The 22439-nt window shown below is 40.2% G+C and overlaps 1 protein-coding gene across 4 annotated transcripts in view; it reads left to right on the top strand.

Moving 5' to 3' along the window:
• ZNF277 (zinc finger protein 277) overlaps positions 1-22439 on the top strand; it is an 82585-nt gene that overhangs the window by 41571 nt on the left and 18575 nt on the right. For all 4 annotated transcript variants that reach the window (XR_012658586.1, XM_075081067.1, XM_075081066.1 and 1 more), the window contains exons 5-11: positions 6175-6266; positions 7661-7771; positions 10914-11046; positions 18052-18119; positions 19279-19375; positions 20163-20205; positions 20867-21041. Coding sequence is in view for 3 of the 4 variants with exons in the window: in XM_075081067.1 (XP_074937168.1) it covers positions 6175-6266; positions 7661-7771; positions 10914-11046; positions 18052-18119; positions 19279-19375; positions 20163-20205; positions 20867-21041 (719 nt within the window). In the remaining variant the exon portion in view is untranslated. The remainder of the gene's footprint in view (positions 1-6174; positions 6267-7660; positions 7772-10913; positions 11047-18051; positions 18120-19278; positions 19376-20162; positions 20206-20866; positions 21042-22439) is intronic.

The raw sequence follows: 22439 nt of genomic DNA on the forward strand, positions 1-22439 counted from the left end.
CAGCAGAGTGCAGGCCACAGTTTGCTTTCACATGGAGGGGCGTCCAGTACACCTGGAATCGACTGCCCCAGGGGTGGAAACACAGCCCTACCATTTGCCATGGACTGATTCAGACTGTACTGGAACAGGGAGAAGCTCCAGAACACCTTCAATACATTGATGACATCATTGTGTGGGGCAACACAGCGGAAGAAGTTTTTGAGAAAGGTGAGAAAATAGTCCAAATCCTTCTGAAAGCTGGTTTTGCCATAAAACAAAGTAAGGTGAAGGGACCTGCACGAGAAATCCAGTTCTTAGGAATCAAATGGCAAGATGGTCGTCATCAGATTCCAATGGATGTGATCAACAAAATAGCAGCCATGTCTCCACCAACTAGCAAAAAGGAAACACAAGCTTTCTTGGGCGTTGTGGGTTTTTGGAGAATGCATATTCCAAATTACAGTCTGATCGTGAGCCCTCTCTATCAAGTGACCCGGAAAAAGAATGATTTCAAATGGGGCCCTGAGCAACGACAAGCCTTTGAACAGATTAAATGAGAAATAGTCCATGCAGTAGCTCTTGGGCCAGTCCGGGCAGGACAAGATGTAAAAAATGTGCTCTACACTGCAGCCGGGGAGAATGGCCCTACCTGGAGCCTCTGGCAGAAAGCACCAGGGGAGACCCGGGGTCGACCCCTAGGGTTTTGGAGTCGGGGATACAGAGGGTCTGAAGCCCGCTATACTCCAACTGAAAAAGAGATATTGGCAGCATATGAAGGGGTTCGAGCTGCTTCAGAAGTGGTTGGTACTGAGGCACAGTTGCTCCTGGCACCCCGACTGCCAGTGCTGGGCTGGATGTTCAAAGGAAACATCCCCTCTACACACCATGCAACTGATGCTACGTGGAGTAAATGGGTTGCACTGATCACCCAGTGGGCTCGAGTAGGAAACCCCAGTCGCCCAGGAATCTTGGAAGTGATTATGGACTGGCCAGAAGGCAAAGATTTTGGATTATCACCAGAGGAGGAGGTGACATGTGCTGAAGAAGCCCCACTGTATAACAAACTGCCAGAAGATGAGAAGCAATATACCCTGTTCACTGATGGGTCCTGTCGCCTTGTGGGAAAGCACCGGAGATGGAAGGCTGCTGTATGGAGTCCTACACGACAAGTAGCAGAAACTGCTGAAGGAGAAGGTGAATCGAGCCAGTTTGCAGAGGTAAAGGCCATCCAGCTGGCCTTAGACATCGCTGAACGGGAAAAGTGGCCAGTGCTCTATCTCTATACTGACTCCTGGATGGTGGCAAATGCCTTGTGGGGCTGGCTGCAGCAATGGAAGCAAAGCAACTGGCAGCGCAGGGGCAAACCCATCTGGGCTGCCACATTGTGGCAAGATATTGCTGCCCGGGTAGAGAAACTGGTTGTAAAGGTACGGCATGTGGATGCTCACGTCCCCAAGAGTTGGGCCACTGAAGAACATCGAAACAACCAGCAGGTAGATGAGGCTGCCAAGATTGAAGTGGCTGAGGTGGATCTGGACTGGCAGCATAAGGGTGAACTATTTCTAGCTCGGTGGGCCCATGACACCTCAGGCCATCAAGGGAGAGATGCAACATACAGGTGGGCTCGTGATCGAGGGGTGGACTTGACCATGGATATTATTGCACAGGTTATCCACGAATGTGACACATGCGCTGCAATCAAGCAAGCAAAGTGGGTAAAGCCTCTGTGGTATGGGGGATGATGGCTGAAATATAAATATGGGGAGGCCTGGCAAATTGACTATATCACACTCCCACAGACCCGCCAAGGCAAGCGCCATGTGCTTACAATGGTAGAAACAACGACTGGCTGGCTGGAAACATATCCTGTCCCCCACGCCACTGCCCGGAACACTATCCTGGGTCTTGAGAAACAAGTGCTGTGGCGACATGGCACCCCAGAGAGAATTGAGTCAGACAACGGGACTCATTTCCGAAATAGCCTCATAGACACCTGGGCCAAAGAGCACGGCATTGCGTGGGTGTATCACATCCCCTATCACGCACCAGCCTCTGGGAAAATTGAATGGTACAATGGACTGTTAAAAACTACACTGAGAGCAATGGGGGGTGGAACATTCAAGCACTGGGAAACACATTTAGCAAAAGCCACGTGGTTAGTCAACACGAGGGGATCTGCCAACCGAGCTGGCCCTGCCCAGTCAGAAATCCTACATACTGTGGAAGGGGATAGAGTCCCTGTAGTGCACACAAAAAGTATGCTGGGCAAAACAGTCTGGGTTCTTCCTGCCTCTGGCAAAGGCAAACCCATTCGTGGGATTGCTTTTGCTCGAGGACCTGGGTGCACTTGGTGGGTGATGCGGGAGGATGGAGAAATCCGATGTGTGCCTCAAGGGGATTTGATTTTGGGTGAAAACGGTCAATGAACTGAATGGCACAATGTGAACTGCTATATAATACTGTGTGTCACCTCTGTGTTGTATCAATGATATCAGAGTACGAGCCTCCCAACCCATGGAAGATCAACTATGAAACAAGCCGTGCAGCAGTGATGGAACGATGACTGACTCAGTATGCAGCAACCCAACGCCACACACCATCTCTCCCACCCGGAAAGACTGATACAACAGATGGAGCCCAGAGTCATGGACTGGGTGAACTCAATGGACATTTTAATGGACATTTTACAGGGAAGATCCATGAACTAAGGGAATGATGTCTGTGTATTATGTTAAAGGATGGGAAGGGGAGGAGTGGTGGTTGGTACGGTTGTATTGCATCATATGGGACCTGGGCATGGTGTAAATGGTATGGAATAAGGGGTGGAGAATGTGCTGGTTTTGGCTGAGAAGGGGTTAATTCTCCTCACTGTGGCGGTCGGCTACCTTTCCAGCTTCCCGCGCTCTGCCGCGTGGCGTGGCAGGGTGGGCTGGGAGGGGCAGGGCCATGGTGGGGGCGGCTGACCCCGACTGGCCAATGGCAGGTTCATTCCATACCATGTGACACCATGGCCAATATATTGAGGGGGGGCAGTGGCAGCGGGGGGGCGGCGCGGCGTCGGGTCGGCGGGCGGCGAGCGGCTGCGGCGCGTGCGGTTTGTTCCGGCGGTTCGTTCCCCCTCCCCCGGGGCTTTGCGCCTCTCGTTGTTCCCCTTTACATTGCATTTCTGCTGTTGTTTCTTTTAATTTTAATTATTAAACTGTTCTTATCCCAACCCACGAGCGTTACCCTTCTGATTCTCTCCCCCATCTACCGGTGGGGGAGTGAGCGAGCGACTGTGTGGGGCTGAGCTGCCGCTAAACCACAACACCTTTTCTGTCTGTGCTCAATTCTTTTATTCGTTATAGAAAAAGAAAACTGATATATGTGTATTTTGTGATCTGTTTACTTTTTCCTCAAGTGACTTTGCCCTCTCATTCTTTGACACTTAAATACGATGCAGGATCCTAGAAAAGTTTTGGAAAACATTCATGGCTGAAATGTTTTGGGGCTTTTTTGTCTTAGTGTCAACCAGGAATTAATGCTAAGAGCCCCAGCAGTTCCAACAGGTTGGAAAACTGGGGCAGTATTAAGTTAAATTACTCAATTCCTGCCTCGTAACTTCAGTTTAAGCTTGGCTTTCATTACCAGCTGAAAGTCTCCACTCAGAATATCAAAAGTTTTAGGCAAGTTATTGTAATTGCTATTCTCCTTTCAGACTCCCAGCAATGGAGCGGAGGTAGAAGGTTGTTTGGGAGTGTCTGTAGGGAAGTAGAGCAGACCTCTTGCTTTCACTATACTTGACTTGAACCAGTGCTTTTAATTCCTCACCTCTGCAAGTACCAGATTTGCTTGCTGGCTCAGAAAGCTCCCTCTAACAATGACCGATGCCAACATTTGATAAAAGGAGTGTCTACCTTGGAAAATATTTTTAAAACTCTTGAATAAATTGATAGGGCAACAATGCTGGTTAGTCAAAGCTTCCCAGCTGCTGAGCGTGCTGGTGTAGGGGCAAAGAGGAAGGGTGAGAGAGCAGAGTAGCAGGAGCACCATCTGTGTGGAGGATACAGTATGCTTCTCCTTCCCCCTCAGGCATAATGGCAGTAGCAGCACACCAGGGCTCCAGTAAGCAGTTTGTATGAAATGGGAATCTGGAGTTAGGCAGCCAAATATTGCAGAATGTTTTTTTCCCTCCTAGTAAAGTACAATTAGGAAGCTACATTGGGATAACATTAATGGGAGGGCGGGGGCATTTAAACCCTTGATATCTTAATGTTTTAATTGTACATGGTATTTCTTGATTTTCTTTTAGATTGTGTCTAGTGCATTTTACAAGTATATAAACTACATGCAGACACCTTCAAATTCAAGGTTAGCCAAACCGCGTCAGACGTGCTGCTGAGCAGAGAGGGGTGACAACTATGAGTACCAGAGAAAGCCCTCGTTCTTACTGACGTGCAGTGGGATGTTCGCTGCCCGTGTGGAGCAGACAGATATCCTTACTTAATTCCTTCTCTGCTGAAGGGCTCTCACAAGATGTGTTCTGCTCCATTTATCTCTTTCAGGAGTCAGCCCTGAAAAATAGGAGTTTATATTTCTGTTAGTTGACATTTTGCATAACGCAGCAGGACATGAGTGGATATGGCCTGGAATTTGAGTAGGCACTGCTGAGCATGATTCAAACAAATTTTACACCCTGAAGAACAAAAGCAAGCAAAAAAGCCCCAGGATCTGTACTTTCAGGGTAACAGACTCCTAGCTGATGTGCAACAGCTACAGCTCCCAAATTGTGTGGTTAGCCCTAAAACAGGCTAAGGCACAGTGCAGTCATCCCCCACAGCAGCCGTTGGCCCTAGACCAAATGCGGCTCAGGTGTGGCACACTCCTGGACTCTCCAGCAGGCATCCTTTTCATCCCACTGGATACAGCATGCTGCTCTTGTGGAAAAGAAACGAACAGGGCATTTATTCGCCCAGTATGAGCCTCCTGCCATCTCCCAGTGGCAACAGGCTGTGGTTTGATAGGCTCACACCAGCCCATCCATGCTGCAGGACATGTCTGGGCCTGTAATGACTGTAGCTCAAGCATTCCTCTTATTTCTTTTTGTTTTGGGTCTTTTTTCCTTTCTTTTCTTCCTTTACTTTTCTCTCTTTTCTGCCTTCTGTGGAGCTTACCCAACAGGCATAGTTGAATGTGAGTTTAGATGTAGACTGTGGGTAAGACTGGGTCGTAATCCACACAAAAAAGGTACTAAAGAGTTAGGTGAGAAACACAAAGCTCCACTGTTGAAGGCTCTAAGGAGATAAAGAGATTGAGAAAATCCCCTAAGAAATTCAGTCAGGATCACGAATGTCAGAAAGTAGGCAGTAGCACGTCTCTGTTGCACAGAAAATAAATCCTTTACCAGTTATCAGTACTTAAAACACAGGTACGAAGCAGTGTACTGCCAAGCTGAAAATATGCTAAGTTTTAATCCAAACACCAATTTTCCCATGTCCCAGGTGATTATGGCCTTTCCATCTGAAGTGTATAGTAACTCCACAGTATAACTACACTGTTGCGATTACAGCACCAGAGAAAATCACCTGCTGCATGATGATGTTGTTAGGAAAATTGTGGTCAAGTGTTGTAAAGTGTCTAGCCTAGCCTGTTGCTCTACAGTAAACAGGGCCAGTGGTAAAGGCAGTCAGCTTCTCCTCTTCCCTGAGTTTATTATGTGCCATAGCTCCTTGCAGAAACTGCCAGGGCTCTTGTCCTCACTCCATATTAGGAAAAGGTCCTCTAGACTGCCTGCAATTAGCCATGTAAAACTGAGTTTGTCATTCCACTGGGTGTTATGTGGTTACCCATAAACTTGCTCTCTGATACCAGAAGTAAATCTGAACCTAGGTAGAAACTATAAACTCATACGTTATGTACAGAATCATTTAACTAGCTGCATAAAATCTCACTGTGGATTTCATTTGTTTCTTCCACTTTGTATAATACTAGGAGAATTTTAATGGAATGTGACCGGAATACATACTGCCTTTGAAAAAACTTCTGACTTTTGTGAGAACCCACCCTCAAAAAACACTAACATCTGGTTTGTGTCAGCAGCACATTTTAATTTTGTTTGTTCATTGTTACTAGTAAGGATAAAGCGGTATAATAAGCTTATGTGATGGAATGATTGTTATTATTCATCTGAATAACTGTATCTGTCTCTCTTCTTAGAGAGAAATTCTAGAACAGCAACAGCAAGAGAGATACGACATGAGTTTTCATAGTATGTGTATGTTCTGTGATCAAGAATTCACAGGAAACAGGTTTGTTTATTGACTTGTTTGCTACTGTTTTATTTTTTCCTATCTGCTCAGCATCTTTGTTTATGGTTTTAATGTCATTGAACCAGTTACTGCCTAATGGTAGGATTCAGAAGATAGAATTAATTTTAAGGTATAGTTTAAGTATTTCTTTCAGCTGCATACCCTTTTAAATAGACCCCCTCCCACTACTCAATCCTTTAATTATTCCAGTACAACTTTTAATACTACACATTAAGCTGGAGTTAGGAACTGAACCATTTAAAGAGATTAAGTTTTTCGGCAGTTGTTTTAGTGGCAGAGCGAGCTGTTTAAGCCAGTACAGCTGTTAAAAAAAGTTTCTATCCAGTTAAACATTTTCCTGTTTAAAACCTCATCAAACCTCATCAAACCAGTGTGAATTTGAAGACTGAATGAAAAAGATGGGAGGAAAATTAGAGTGAGAATGGAGTGCTTTGCAGCAGTCAAGTGCGAGCAGGAGTTACATTCAAGTGCTTGCTCCAATGAAAATTTGGTTTTATACAGTGCCTCTGTTTCAGCTGGAGAGACTGAATATTATCCCCAAATGTCTTTGTGCATGGGTATTTCTGGTACTCTGGAAAGGTAGAAGAACCTGGGATAATGTCCCCGCAGGTCATCCAATGATGTGTGATTGTCCTATTCTCTTTACTGCCTGGTGTAGCAAAGTATACATCATTCAGCCCCCAAAACTTCATCCTCTGCTTACTCTTGAGTATCACAGAATATGTGAATTGAAAATCATGCCTTGGCTGTGGTAAAAGCAAGGCTCAGCAGTGTTAACACTTGGATGTTTCTTTAGTCCCCAAATGCAGAAGTGAGGCACGTAAGGAATTAACCAGTATACCTCTATTTAAAAAACAGCTTACTTGAACATCCGTTATGTTTGTTCATGTGTATTTTTGAGTGCTGTTTGTGTTGCTAGTGCTGCATGAAGCAACATTGACGTAAAAGCATATCACAGCCAAGAATTCCTGCTTTGTTAACCACCATAGAGAAGACTGACAAATGGCTTTTTAGAATGTTTCTCAAGACAGTTGTTTGAAACGTGATTTGCTAATTCAAGAAAATAAATAAGCTTTGCTAAGAGTGAGGGTCAAAATAAACTATATTGTAGTTTTCATTTAAACAATTATATTTCGTGAATGCAATTAAGCCATTGAAATGTTACTGAATGTTCAGCAGAGATGAAATTGAAAACTTCCTATTTCAATAAAGTGGCATTCTTTTTTCCTAGCGCTAACAGGAACACTATTATTGTTTATTTAACGTTGGCTTTCATGCATTTGTAGAGCAATTGGTTTATTTCGTGCCACTAATTGAATAATTCTTACATGTATTCAAAAATATGTAATATTCTTTCTGAATGTCTTTTGTAGATCTGTCCTTCTCAATCATATGGCAAGAGAGCATTCTTTTAACATTGGGCTGCCAGACAACATTGTGAATTGCTATGAGTTTTTGGCTGTATTACAGAAGAAGCTCGACAAGTAAGTAGTTTTGGTTTTTTAATGGACTTAGGTCATATTTCTTTTAACCATGGAAATAAATTGAGTTAGGATTAATTCAATGTTCATGGTTAGTTAAGAAAAAACAAAGAGCTAATGTAAGTTTATTTTGAGTGCTCTCAGGAGGCTTTTGTTGACTTACTGAAAGCTAATTCATACAATTCATAGTATGTGTCTGCTGGAAAAATGGAGTCGCACAGTGCTTTATTCGCTATGCATTACACGGTTTCCATTGCCATCAATAATAGCACATCCCTTTTTCTCATAACTTTTAGAGTTAATATTCTTTTTTCTCATCATAACAATCTTTTTGCTAAACATTTCTTTAATCTCTGAATGCAGCATTCTTATGTCAGTCTTCATTTGCCTCTCTGTATGTCAATACCGTGGGATGTTTGGTCTCTCACTTCTCTACTGCTTCCCAAGGCAGAAGCGGAAAGCCAATGTTTATGCTGCCTCAGTAACATATAAACCTGAGGTGGCTGAAGAAGTTAAAAATGGAATTTGGGAGAAGAATTTGGGTAGCAAAGAGCAAAAAACTCTTCACTTTGAGTTTTCTTTGCAAGTATCTAAGTGCCCTTTATGGATTTCATAAATGGGACAATATGAATTATGCAGCAAATATAAATTGGGCTCTAGCAGAAAATGTACTTCCTTAAGAGTGAAACTGTAGCTTTACCAAGTTTATTAGATTTAAATATAACCTGTAATCAAAGACTGTAGGAGAAATTTGCCTAAATCTTAGGCTTAGTTATGAAAAGCCACAGAACACTGGGATTTGTGAAAATTGGGATATGGAAATCAGGTTAAATATCCTTACAAGTAGTTTTAGGATCCATTGGTTTATACATCCAGCGGGGTGGGGGAAGGAGATTCAAAGGACAGGAAAGCCAACAGTGCTTTCTAATTTAGTCTTTGGCCTGGCAAAGAACATGCAGTCACAATAGATACAGGTTAACTTCTTCCAGAAATGGAGATGTGTTAAGAATGCCTTTTATGTTATCACAGGTGTGCCTAATGCACCGAGGTACCTTGCTCACTGATAAATTGCAGCTTTACTATTTCTCAGTAGGACCTGAGGGTTTCATTTAGATGGAGGTTTCTCCAAGCAAATCTTCTCTGTAGTTAATACACATGCTGAGATTGCTTCCAAAGCAGTGAAAGGCCACTCCTGCTACTGCTAAGAAAAGGCGTAATAGCTATGCTAGTAGAATAGTACCTGGAAATATTATTAAGAGGAAAAAAATCTTCTTTCAGGCAAATAGCATGACTACATTGTATATGCTGAGGAAAAGCATTACATACTCTTCCTGGGAATGCCTTTCACACGTAGAGCAAACACTTTGCCATTAACAGGTGGAGCACAGCAGATATTAAAATTCATAGATGTATTCTGCCATCGGACCTATGATTCACTAACAAGGCAATATGTAGATTTTGAGGCTGCAAGCACAAGGAGAACTCAAAACTTCCTTAACAGTAAGCCTAAACGTTACAGCAGTTCTTCGAAAGCAAAAAGATACTGAGAGTCTTGAACTGCTGCTCCCTGCATGAAAGCTGAAGGGAATCTGGATGCACCTTTGCTGAAGGAGTATAAGGGTTTTCAGGGTCTAGGCACAGACCTTCTAGGCACAATATTAATGTTTTTTTGTGGAGGCAGATGCTTGAGTAAGAAAATCATTTTCTTCAACATCTATATCTTAAACCCTGGGGAAATCACAGAAAGGCCTGACCCAGAAACTGTTAAAATTCGTTCTGCCTGTACAATCAAGCATGCTTTGATCTGTGAGTAAAGTTTAAAAAAAAGTGATAATTTTAATTCAGAGCCACCACATTTCTTTAATATCCATGGGTTTTGTTTCTTAAAGTGTTGTCATTTATCCCTGCAATCAATTTTTTTCCTGCTATCCAGCATCTCCAATACAAAAATATAATGCCACAGTTACAAAGTTTTTATTTCATAAGAAATTATTTTCTAGGGCTTTTCCCTATTCCTCTGCAAAGATCATTTTTCAAACGGCCCAAGAAACTGTCACCATCTTGGTAGGATATGTAAGCCATAATTCATAAGAAAAATATTTTAGCACCTTGTCTAACTAGAGGCTCAAGACCTACATCCATTAAACAAGGATGTTCCTGTAAGCTCAGGACTCTGCTACATCTCTGCCAGAAAAAAACATGACCATCGTCTATTTCAGGAAGAATCACCCACGTAGGCTGAAATGCAGATTACTGTCCTCATGGTCTGCTATCTGAGTCAAGAGACTTGACTTAATGCTTTATAGGCTCAACTTGCAGGTGTCAGTTGATACTACAGTACAGTAGAGGGAACAATTATTTTATAGTGCTTGTAATACAGAATTTAAGACAGCACGTATACTTCTGTTTTGTTTGAGTTGCTGTGGAAAACATACTGTGGTAAAATTCTCATTTGTTACTCTGTGTGTATATATAATAATTCATGTATATATGTGTGCATATATATATGTACACATATGTATGTATATATACATGAATTATTACATATATACGCGTGTGTGTGCACGCATGAATTTATTTACTAAATTTGATTTTTCAGGATTTCAAAACCTATTGATCACCCTGGCAAACTTTCATTTAGCCTCCCTATTGAGTTAAAAGTATAAAACTTTCTGTTTAACTAATTTAAATGTTTTTTAAAGATCTGTAGCACATTCAGAGCTTGGGTGTTTTTCACTCTTTATTACAAAGAAACAGTAATTGATGAATTGGATGCCAGTATAACTGCATGCAGAGTTAAAAGTTCGCATGTTGACCAGTCAGCAGCCCTCCCGTGCCCTTGGTAGGACAATTTTGCGTAATCAGACTTTTCTCCCACTTTGCATGTGGGGCAAACAATAAACTTTTTTATTATCTTTATTTTCATTTTATGTCATTTTTGTCATTTCTGTGTTTGATTGACTCTACTGTGATCTGAGATTATCTTACACTTTTTTTTTTCCACATAAACTTTCTTTTTCATTTCGGTTTCTCTCACATGCTTAAGGTCAATCTTAACTGGAGTATATAACTCCAGGTAATTTAAGGATATTATCTTGTACTACTTTCATTTTAACATGTTGGCCTGTTTATCATTTTATCTTAGTTTGCAGTGCTTATACTGTGAAAAAGTCTTCAGAGACAAAAACACACTTAAAGACCACATGAGGAAGAAGCAGCATCGCAGAATCAATGCCAAAAACAAAGAATACGACAAATTTTATATGATTAATTACTTGGTAAGTGGTCTATGAATAATTAATAAATGGACTAAAGAGGTACAGACAATATCTTTTTAAAAGTGAGTAATTCCAAACCAGCAATTAGTACAAAGGTCAAAAATCAAGTGAAGGACTCTTAAGAAATATGTTCATTTATGGTATTATATTCTGGATAATTGTTAAACTGAGGAATAGAAAATATTTGTTGTTGAGAATTGATTTTGAGAGATGCAAGAATGCAGCTTGAAGAGACATTAATCATCATGTCATTACTGGTCAGTCTCTGCTTTAATAACCAGAAGGGAAAATGAGATAGAATAATGAAGTAAATGGAGGTCTAACTTAAATGCTATTGGCTTTGAGGTTGTTTTCAACGAACCTTAAGTTGGAAGTGCTTTTCAGAGTATAAATGAAATGCAAAGAGGAGGAAAATTAAAGACACATAGATGAAACAAAAATTAAGTGTTCATTTTTAGCCTCCAGATAGGTGTATGTGCTAGGTATTAATATTTTTTATGTCAGACCTTTGAGAGTGTGTATGCGTGTGTGTGTAACAGATTTGCACTTGCTGTCAAATCTTCAATTCATCAATACAGGAGCTGCTTCAAAAGCTGCTATATTCTGTGCCAGAAATGACCATATTTTACCTGAACTAGTCTTTGTGCCTTCTACGCTTGTTAATACCCAGGTTATAAATAGGCATCCTTGACTGTTTTACCTACTCTTTCTCTTTAATTTCTTTCCCTGGGTTTTACTCTAATACTATGAACAAAAAGTTATTTGTTTAATGCTCTACCATGTCCCTTCTACCCAAGATGGAGCTAATTCCTTCTGTGATCCTGTATACTTTCCTTCCCAAGATCAATGATCTGAGGCCTATATTTTATTTTCTAGATATTCAAATATCACTGCTTTAAAAACTGACCTATACTTGCTGCACAGTGGGGTAAAAGTTGTGAAGTTCTGCAAGGTAGATGTTCTCAGCTTCTCAACAGAACTGAACATTCGCTTCTTCCTTGCAAGTTATCAGACTTGAATTCAATGTTCTAACTGTTCTAAGTGATTTTAATAGTTCCTTTCTTCTCCGCTAGTCCTGCAGGTAATCTTACATTTTCAGAACTTGGCATCCTCTTTAAATTACCTTCTATCTCTAATTTGCATTCATTGTTCAGATTTGAATCTGTCCCAGCTTTGATCAGGAAATTGAGCTAGATGACTGCCCAGAAGCGCAGAGACTCCTTCAGAAATTTGAGAGACATGCAGGGAGGTCATAACATCAGTGCAGACTCAGTGGAGGTGTCATGTTAATAAACAGAATATGCCAAAAGAGATGTAACAGCAAGACTAATATTTGTGTACCTAATCTCTTTTCCCACTCTCTCCAGTTGCTCCAAAACTGGTGGCCTTGTCCATGCTGTCTACTGAGAATGACCTGTGGCTTGTATGCTTCCTGCACCATGTCCAAGCATCGTCTGGGTAGTGCTGCTGGCATGGCCACAGAGCATTCAAACTATTAAATGGTATGGGCAATCACAGGCCAGTGCTCAAGTCAGGGCCTTGGTCCTCTTTAGTTACTGCTAGTATTCTGGGCAGTCCTTGCAGAGTAACTTCTTATGCCAGCCTAAACCAATTCAGGTATTGTTCACTTAGCAGCATCGCTTAGAGATGCATTTTTCAGGTCCTTGCTATGACAGACAGAGGATGGTAAATATAATTGAAATAAGATATGCCAAACCACCAAACCATTTAAAACTGGCCATGTGCAAGGTTTGTTCCAGTGTGCTGCCAGTGTTTCTTCTGGGGCATACGTTGAATGATCACAATTCTTTGCTGGCTCTTTGTGCTCTGCTACAGCCATGTTTTCTTTCCACAGGTTTTCAGTTGTCTTTCACTACAGTCTACCCATTGGACTGTTTCTACTCAGTCTTTCTGATCCTTCAAACTGTAGCCATATCAGAACTTCTGACAATTTCTTCTTTTAAAGAAAGGATTTTTCTTTTAATAAAGGATTAAAAACAGAATAAAACCACTGTCTTAAACACTTATAAAATAGTTCACTATAAATGTGTATTTGCACACTAAAGTAGCATGAGATTAAGTTTTTCATTAATGTGAAATTTTTTAGGATACTTCCTACATAGTAGGAAGTCTTTGCTTTCAAAATAGCCTTTGGTAAACCGTTGGGGTTTTTTTCACAAAGAGGAAAAAGATTAAAGGCAGGAACTTTAATTTGTTCACTGAGGATTGAGTAGATTGGCCTTTGCATGTAAGGAGAAATAACATTATTCTCTACTGCACATATGTAGTCTACATATTATTAATTATGATTATATTAATGTGATAGGATTCTTTTTTTTTTGAGCTGAGTCTATGTTCAGTGAATTCTAGATGTTATGCAAGGTCTGCTTTCTGTAATGACTTGATGTAGTGATTTTGCTTCCTCTCCTCCAGGACTTCACAATTTACTAGAGGTTATTTTTTTTAATGTGTACTATCAAGCTTTACTGACTTCACAATGAGTCTTAAAGATCTGTGCTTCGCAGTGCTCTAAATGTCCAGGGGAATTATACAGTTTCCCAGATACAGACATGGATTAAATATCTTATCTGAAATGACAGATGTACTGTTTCAAAATTTACTGCTGAATTCATCTTGACCTAAAGATGTAGGTGTACAATTTATCTGTTTTATTTATGTTTTCATAGAAAAGTTTGAATTTTGAGAATGTAACAAAGATCTTTCTATATGTCAGTTTGATCGAGTTTGTTTTCATCATAAAGAGACAATCAGACTAAGTTGGTCTCTAACTATAAACATCAATATTATTAGTTCTATTCACTTTACTTTTAGAATGTACACAATAAAACTTCTCTACCAGCAACTGGATCTTAAGCTATTTAAATGTATAGTTCTTTAGTACAACCATCTTACAGACATTATTGTTGTTTTTTTATAATTTTCCATTACATATTACCTTCACCAAGCACTGCGTAAAATAGACTTATTTAGCTGGAACTGGAAGTTTCCTTTATTTTGTGGCTTTTGTACTGAGAGGTTTTAAGGACTTTTTGTTCAGATGGCCTGAGAATGTCTGCTGAATTGCCTCATGATCTTCTGGCCAGTTCCTTCTTGTGTTTTTTAAGTTGATGGCAGAGCTCCCATTGATTTCATTTAGAGCAGTAGGCTTGCCTGCCATCGTCCTTTTCCTCCATTCTGCTTTTGGCTTCACTTGTGTTTTTAGTGTAGTTGTGAGAATCCATTTTCATAACATAAGTTACATTTTATGTCTGTGTCTTGGTAATTCCCTCCCCTACATTTCCAATTTGGCATAGCAATGAGTAATGTAAGTGCAAATTCCTTTGTAAATATTTTGGTATTCTGAGACTTTCTATGACTTCTCTCATGACCTGCAAGATGCTTTGATTTGTCTAGCCCCATATTATTGGCATGTTCTGTTGCTCACAGGTTAGTGTTAAAATAAGAGTACTACCTGTGATCTTTAGTAGGAGTAGAATCTTTTTTTGTCATGTGCATATATAATAGATTTCTTTCATAAGCAAGTATCAAAAGTTTATTATTAGATAGTTACATGAAATTAGAGTGGGAGTTTTGCAATTACGCAAATTACTTAAAAGGCAGTGGGGTCACTTCCCCATTGGATTTGGAGGTCTTTTGTCAGTATTGTATAAGTATAGAAGATGATACCAATCCTATTTGGCAAGGCTTGAAGTATAAATTGAAAAAGACCAACTGGTAATAGAGGGTGAAGAACCAAGCAACAATGCATCTGAGATACATATGTAGGTTACCTTATTTTTCTTTTCTCCAAAAAAACTTCCAGCCTAATTTTCCTGTTTCTGTGCCTGTGTTAGCCTGTGGCCCCATGACTCACCTTGCACAGAGTCAAGTAAAAATGGGGAGGGAAGAGCTTTTTAGTCTGTGGTGCCTGCTGGTGGCCAAAGAAGAGCAGAAGACAGTATTAAAACTCTTATTCCCAGCCCAAGGAACAGAGGCAGATCCAGACCAACAGGGCCTTTCAGTGTTCATCTGATTGTTACCAGCAGCACTTTAAGTATAGAGTATGTTTTGTATTAAGCACAAATGTTGATTTTCAAATTGAGTAATGGTATGTATTTGTAGTAATGTAACATCACTATAACGAATGCAGTTAAGACTAAGCTAGACAGCTGAAAATGGTACCTGTTACTTATTAGAAAACTTATTTCAGAAAGACTTTACTTTTCCTCAAAGATAAAAAGATGTTTTCTCCTTATTGCCAAGCCCTAAAATCATCGTTATTATTTTCTGGGACCAGGGGGATGTTTTGTTATAGGGGTTACTATTTATATTTAGCCTGTTTGGTTTAAGCAGGGTATATTTTGTAAAATAGTAAAGGAAGACCCTTCGTCAGTTGGTGATAGTTCAAGACTTAATCAAATCCCCCAAGAGGATGTTGGGGTAAGACCATTGCTTCTATGTGATTAAGCATCTCTAAGTTCTGCAGCAATATAAAACAATTCAGATAAGCAGGTGAGAAGAAGGGTGAGAGGCAACTTGCAGGGGAAAGCAGCATCTGTTTGGAGTTTCTGAGCTCCACAGTCCTGGAACTACATTTGCATGTAGTTCAGTAACTGCTCTTTTGAGAATACTGCTTGAGATACAGCTGCTGTTTCTAGTTTCTCCCATCTCAGCACTTCTTCTCAAGTTGGGGTATGTTGCCTCAGTGAAGCACGCAGACCTTCTCCCTGTAGAACCCTTAAAACTGTGCTCAAGTTGAGAAGATAAATTGAGTCAATTCATCTCTGTGCATTTAGACTTCGTTTGGGAAGAGGAAATCAAACCACACATATTTGCATGCTCTCCTCACTTTTCTATAGGATTCTCCTCTCTGAGAGGTACACAAGAAGTAATCTTTAAAATAGTTGGTTTTCCTTGGATATATAGCAAGACCTGCAGTTTTTTTAATTATGCATTGTCTACTGTTTAAACTGTTAACAATGTCAAGTCTACTTTTTCCTCTGGTTTTGTTAAGAATTTCTTGGGAGTCTCTAGAGATGATTGCTGGGAGCTCTTGCAGCTTGGATGAAAGAGCAAGGGAAGTTGAATAATTAACAAAGGCAAGGCACCCTTGGTCCCAGATGCCCATCAAGCTGTAGAAGTGAAAAAATGGTTTTAAAAAAAGAATGAAAAAACTGAAAAGAAAAACTGAAAGAGCTTAAAGAATGTTTCAGCGAACTCTTTCCCACCCAATTGCTCAGCTTCAGTCTCTCAGCACTTTCATCACAGTGTCCCTAGTTATCCATTTGCTGTGCAATTTTCCAGTGATAACAGACCTGATTAGCTCTTTCCTTTTTCCTTTTTTTTCTCCTCAGAATAAAAATAGATGAGGGAAACAGAGACTTCTTACCAGATCCTTCTCTGCCTTCTTCGCAAAAATACCATAAAGAAACAGCAACAATAACAAAGCTTGTGCACGGTTTTCCCCTTTCACCTTTAATTAAAAGGTGAAGCTTAATATTGGCTGCTGTTTTGAACATACTCTTTTGTGCACATATACTTCAAGCTGGTAAGGGGAGAAATTGTGAGCATTCATCTTCATGCTGCAGTGGTTGTGAGCCACTATCCTCTCATTAAGGTGTTAACATTAGCAGCCATAGGAAACTAGTGTGCAGCTGGGAGAACATGTGGTGAGAGGTGTTAATGGCTTCATGTTATCTCACAGTAATGGTGACATTAATGAGTCTCCCCTGTAACTCAGAGAGTTTACACACTACCGCATAGCATCACTGAATTAATTACTGAATTTTCATTCTGTAATATATGATGACATTATGTTTAGAGCTGTCTAGAGACACTTGTTTATCATTTACCTGATAGACACTAACAGCTTTGAAAACTCTAATTAAATTGTTAAATGATGGATATCTTTTCCTTCTTTTTCCAAACAACCATAAAGTCAATAATAACACTTGTTACTAAGGATGTTATTAAATATATTTATCAGAAGGAATATCTGAATGAAATGAAAGAATGACCTTTTTATTGGCTGCTTTTTCTTTTTTTTTTAAATGGAAACAAGATCATCAACTATGATCTTTGCGAATCCTCCACAGAAGTCAAAAGTATGAGTTCAGAAATACTATTTTGATTACTGGTTAGTTTGCTCTGGTTTATTTTTAAAGGCAGAAAGAATCAGAGGAAAGAAAAACACTAGCTAAAGATCACTGCTGGTTTTTCAGTAGAGTGCTTCAGCTTTTTATTGCCTGTTATTTATATCACAGTCATGCTGAGAGTGCTTGCCATTGTGCTGAATGCTGCACAAATGTATTGTGGTACACTTCGTGCTGAAAGTCCTCAAGATATAAAAAAACCAACACAAAAAGTAAAAGGAAAGATAGAACACCATTAATAGATGCGCTTACATTCACATCTCAGAAGACTATGGAAGGGAAACTGGCAGCTAGCTCAGAGATCTCTGCCCTGGCTCGTACTGCCTTTCTGGAGTACCCTCTAGCTACATTTACACTATGTGTTTTTACTGACATTATGTTGTACAAGGTATGAGCGCTGACTGGTGTAGCAGTGCCAACTAAAGTCTCAGGTGTGATAGCTGCATTGTTTAAGCAGTGCGCGCTGTGCTGCACGAAGAGCAAGGTAGGCAGGTTGGACTGAGCAAGTGTGATGGCGAACTCAAGACAGTGATAGCATACCTACCTCAGGAACATCTTGATAGTGTTGCAACACTCTAGTTTTACACAGAGTTTGGATCCTCTTCTTGAGAGCTCTGTGCCAAGTCATCTTCTCCCCAGACATAGGGTGGGGAATGCCCCATTAAAAGGCAAACCAAATTGTTATTTTAAAAATTGTTACTAAAGCAGTGTTGTGTGACTACCTTTAACTCACTGAAATACCAAAGTGATGCAAAATAAGATTTTGATTGTGACTCCCCAGATGTTCATTCAGTTGATATATAAAATGGGATGTGAATCAGGAAATGTTTTTTCTTTCCTTTTTTCTCCCCAGGAATTTGGAAAGTCCTGGGAGGAAGTGCAGTCAGAGGATGATCGGGAATTACTAGACAACCCAGAAGAGTAAGAGTTACTTATGTGCCCATTATGAAAACTTGCAAGACCATTATTGTTGAAAGTAGCTACAGGGAAAATGCTGTGCATAGTTAATACACAGTTAAAATTCATTTAAGCCAATCAAATCAACTCCAAATTGTTCTCATCAAAGACACTTCTCCACAACAAGGGCTGTAAATTTCATATTTCAACAACCAGCCTATTTTTCGTTTGCATATAGCTCAACAACAGCCTTTTGGGTTTGTAATAACATGGGCAGAAAGGAGATTTTTTTTTTTTAACTTTTGTACTAAAAAACAATTGAACGGGTTTTGCTCAAATCTAAAAATCAAGAGTAAGCATCAAATATGTCAGCATGAGAAAGAAATGGTACAAAAAAGTCTGATAACGGGATTTCAAAGGAAATTTCTCAACGGTGCTGTCTGAGGGCAACATTCACCTCTGCTCTGCATTATTTTGTGGTCCAGGTCCTCCTATCACAGCAGAGGTGGCTTCTTCGGCCGTAGAGAATTGAATAAGCGGGAATTAATTTGTGGTTAACATGGCCCCTGACCTTCCTGGTTTTGTCTGTGACTTGAGCTTAATTTACTTAATTATACTTGGTTGCAATAATATTTCTCTCAGCAGTACTAGAGTTCTAAATAGATGTGTTGGTAAAGTACTGTCTGTGTGAATGTCTAAATGTAGCAAAAATTAGTGTCTCAGGAATAATAATATTTGATAAGTAAATAACACTTAAGAGTGAACTCTGCCTGATGGTTGTGTCTTTGGCTGCTGTATTGAAAGATTAGAAAGGTATAAAAGACCTTAAAAGACCTTATAAAAATAAACACTGAACACAATATTTGATGACTTGCCAAGCTGGATAGAAACTGAAGTTAAGATCCTGTTTGTTAGTGCAGGCAAGTTCAAGTAGAACTTACTGCCTGCCTGCACAGGAATTACCCAACAGATATTCTTGAATTTGTAATTTTTTTAGACTGTAAACCAGATTCCAATCATGTATCCAGCTATAAATCCATACTGTCTCTTCCACCCCTTTAAAGTATTCAGTTTCTCTGGATCTAGTTCTAGTGCTGTGAATGCAGAATCTAAAGTGCCCTTTAACAAAATGTCTCTTCTCTTTTCCACGATTAAATGAATCTTTTTGACTCTTAATCATAAGAGACTGGTCTGACTGGGAAGAGCATCCTGTGTGTGCAGTTTGCCTGTTCTGTGAAGAACAAGCAGACACCACAGAAAAATTGCACCTTCACATGCAGGTAAGACTTGTTTCAAATATCAGTTCTTTCATCACTTTGGAATTAAAAAGTAAGATTGTAGCATCTTTCTTAAGATCAAACTGGCTGCTGCATTAGAATGCCCTCTTTAGCACAGAACTAAAGTACTGCATGCACCTCTAGCATCTGTTTTCTAAAATATGCAAAGGAGCCAAGTTGTACGTTGAGAGTATGGCTAGCTATTACTTGTAAGTGTACAGCCTGGAGAAGAGAAGGCTGCAGGGAGACCTTATTGCAGCCTTTCAGTACTTAAAGGGGGACTATAGGAAGGATGGGGCAACCTCTTTAGCAAGGCCTGTTGTAAAGGAGGGTAGATTTAGACTGGATATTAGGAAAAACGTTTTTACTATGAGGGTGGCGAAACACTGGCACAGGTTACCCAGAGAGGTTGTGGAGGCCCCATCCCTAGAAACATTCAAGGTCAGGTTGGACCGGGCTCTGAGCAACCTGATCTAGTTGAAGATGTCCCTGCTCGGTGCAGAGGGGTTGGACTAGATGACCCCTAAATGTCCCTTCCAACCTAAACCATTCTATGATTCTATGATTTAACATAGAGTGTTTACATAGAATTTAACAGAGTGTTGCAGTTTAACACAATATGAAAGTTTGTGATGAAACAAAACTTTTGGGGCTTTGTTTCATGTGTTAGTGTTTCCATGTCCCTGTGAATATGTCTATCTCAGTCTATGAAAAGCTGAGCTGTTTTTAACTTGGAATGGTAGAAGTAGTGGAAATAAGATATTTTGTTCTTTTCTTTTTTTTTCTCCAGAAATCACATGGATTTGACTTTCCTAAAATAAAGTCAGAGCATGGTGAGTAAGAGATACTGTAATTGTCAGAATTTGAAACTAGTGTGGAGAAAACCACATCATAAGAATAGTGGAAAACAACTGTATCAATTTGATTTTTGTTCGGACATCTAACTTTTCCATTACGGAAACTGTTTCTGCCAGCTTACAAAAGAGCACCAAGAACACTTCAGTTTTTCTGGAACTGTTGTTAGTGCCAAGGATGTGTGATATTTTCTTTAAAAACACTGGATTCTTTTGCAGAGTAGCTTCTGCAAATACCCAGTCTATGAGTCCCAGGTCTGGCTGCTGGAGCCCTGGAATAAGAGTAAGAATAAAAGAATAAGTTGTTGTTGAGCCCTGGAAGAATTATTATCATTATTCTTGTTGTTGTTATTCCTGTTAAGACTTGCATGCAAGTTAGCAGGCTGTGCTCTAAGCTGTATTTGGCCAACATTTGCTTTCTGCTGTAGACTGAGAGGAAGCAAGGTGTTTGCAATTTTTACAAGAAGGGCTAGTTCCTCTGCAGCTGGGAAAAAGCATTTATTCAGTTAATTTGCTAAGTTACAGCATTCAGGCAACAGCATTCAGTAAACCCCTATCATTCGTTATCCTTAATCCAAGAAAGCATTTGTAAATTAAGTCTCATGATCCTCAAGAGCTTGTTCACTACTCTCTCTCCCAGGTCTGAACTTTTATCAGCAAGTAAAGCTAGTGAACTTCATCAGAAGAGAAATCCACCATTGCCGTTGTTACAACTGCCAGGAGAAATTTCAGTCTAAAGGAGGATTGATAAGTCATATGGAAGAGACCAAACACATTACATCCCTGCCATCCAGGTCTACATGGGATCAACCACAGTAAGGGCACACACATTTCTTCCAGCATTTATACTGTTACTTGATAATGTCTGTAAAACAATAAGTTGAAACTCCTCAGTTTTGCCAGTGCAACAGTGCCCTGAGATCCACAGCTGAAGTCTCAAAACTACTCAGAATTCTAAATCCTTGTACTGTCTGAAGCTAAAATGAACGTGTGACACTGCTCTTCTGTTTGCATCCAGGATGCATTATCCCCACAAACTGTGTCTGCACTGTCAAGTCAGTATAACAGAGAAGTTTAACGTTGCAAAATTGTCTTTTGCCTGTATTTGCAGTTGAGGAGTGAATAGCTGAAGGCATACATTGTGCACTTAGAGCACTTTCCCTCCTGGTGGAACCAAGGTTGAATCTGTGCGCCAAAGTGACATCTCTAATGCCCCACTTGTAGGCATGAGATTCTTCCAGCCATTAGCTCTCTATATAGAGGCAGATCATGCCTGGGATGGGCATCTGGCACATATTTCATTGCTAGTAAAGATAGACTCTGGACATATAGTTCTGGAATCAAACCAAAACCCTTCTTTTGCATGCCTAATACAGATATATGCATAGTGTTTACCTAACTTTAGGCATCAAAACAAGTTGGTTATTTACCCTTAGTTTTCTCCATAGCAAATACAGAGAGCACGTAACAAAACACTGATTCAGATTTTAAGTAGGCTGAATAGGTGTGGGGAATGATGCTATAGGTGGTAAAGCAGACAGGGAGCATTCTAACTGAAACATCTCAATTCAGCATTTGTGGTGGCAAATCTGGATCTGTGGCCTCTGTTGTGACAACATACAGGTGAAGAAATAGGGCGAAGGACTCCTCTGTTGCCATCTCTTCTGTATGACTCTTCTAAGATGCATGTGTTGTGGTTTAACCCCAGCCAGCAACTTGGCCCCACGCAGCTGCTCGCTCAGTCCCCCCCCCAGTGGGATGGGGGAGAGAATCAGAAAGGTAAAAGTGAGGAAACTCGTGGGTTGAGATAAAGACAGTTTAACAGGGAAAGCAAAAGCTGCACACACAAGCAAAGCAAAACAAGGTATTCACTCACTACTTCCCATCAGCAGGCAGGTGTTCAGCCATCTCCAGGAAAGCAGGGCTCGGGTCAAGCATAACGGTCACTTGGAAGACAAACGCCATCACTCTGAATGTCCCCCAATTCCTTCTTCTTCCCCCAGCTTTATATGCTGAGCATAGCTACTGTGAAGAAAATTAACTCTATCCCAGCCAAAACCAGCACAACATGCCTGTTGACTTTTTGGGTGTGCTGTTTACTCTCACTGCAGACAACCAGACTTATTAATTTTTCCTTTTCTAAAATCTAATCTCATACAATACGCTCTGCCTCTTTCAAACAAAATATGTGACTCTCTAGTAATTATGCCTTG

Source organism: Phalacrocorax aristotelis, chromosome 1 (assembly GCF_949628215.1).
Source record: "Phalacrocorax aristotelis chromosome 1, bGulAri2.1, whole genome shotgun sequence".
Lineage (NCBI taxonomy): Eukaryota > Metazoa > Chordata > Aves > Suliformes > Phalacrocoracidae > Phalacrocorax > Phalacrocorax aristotelis.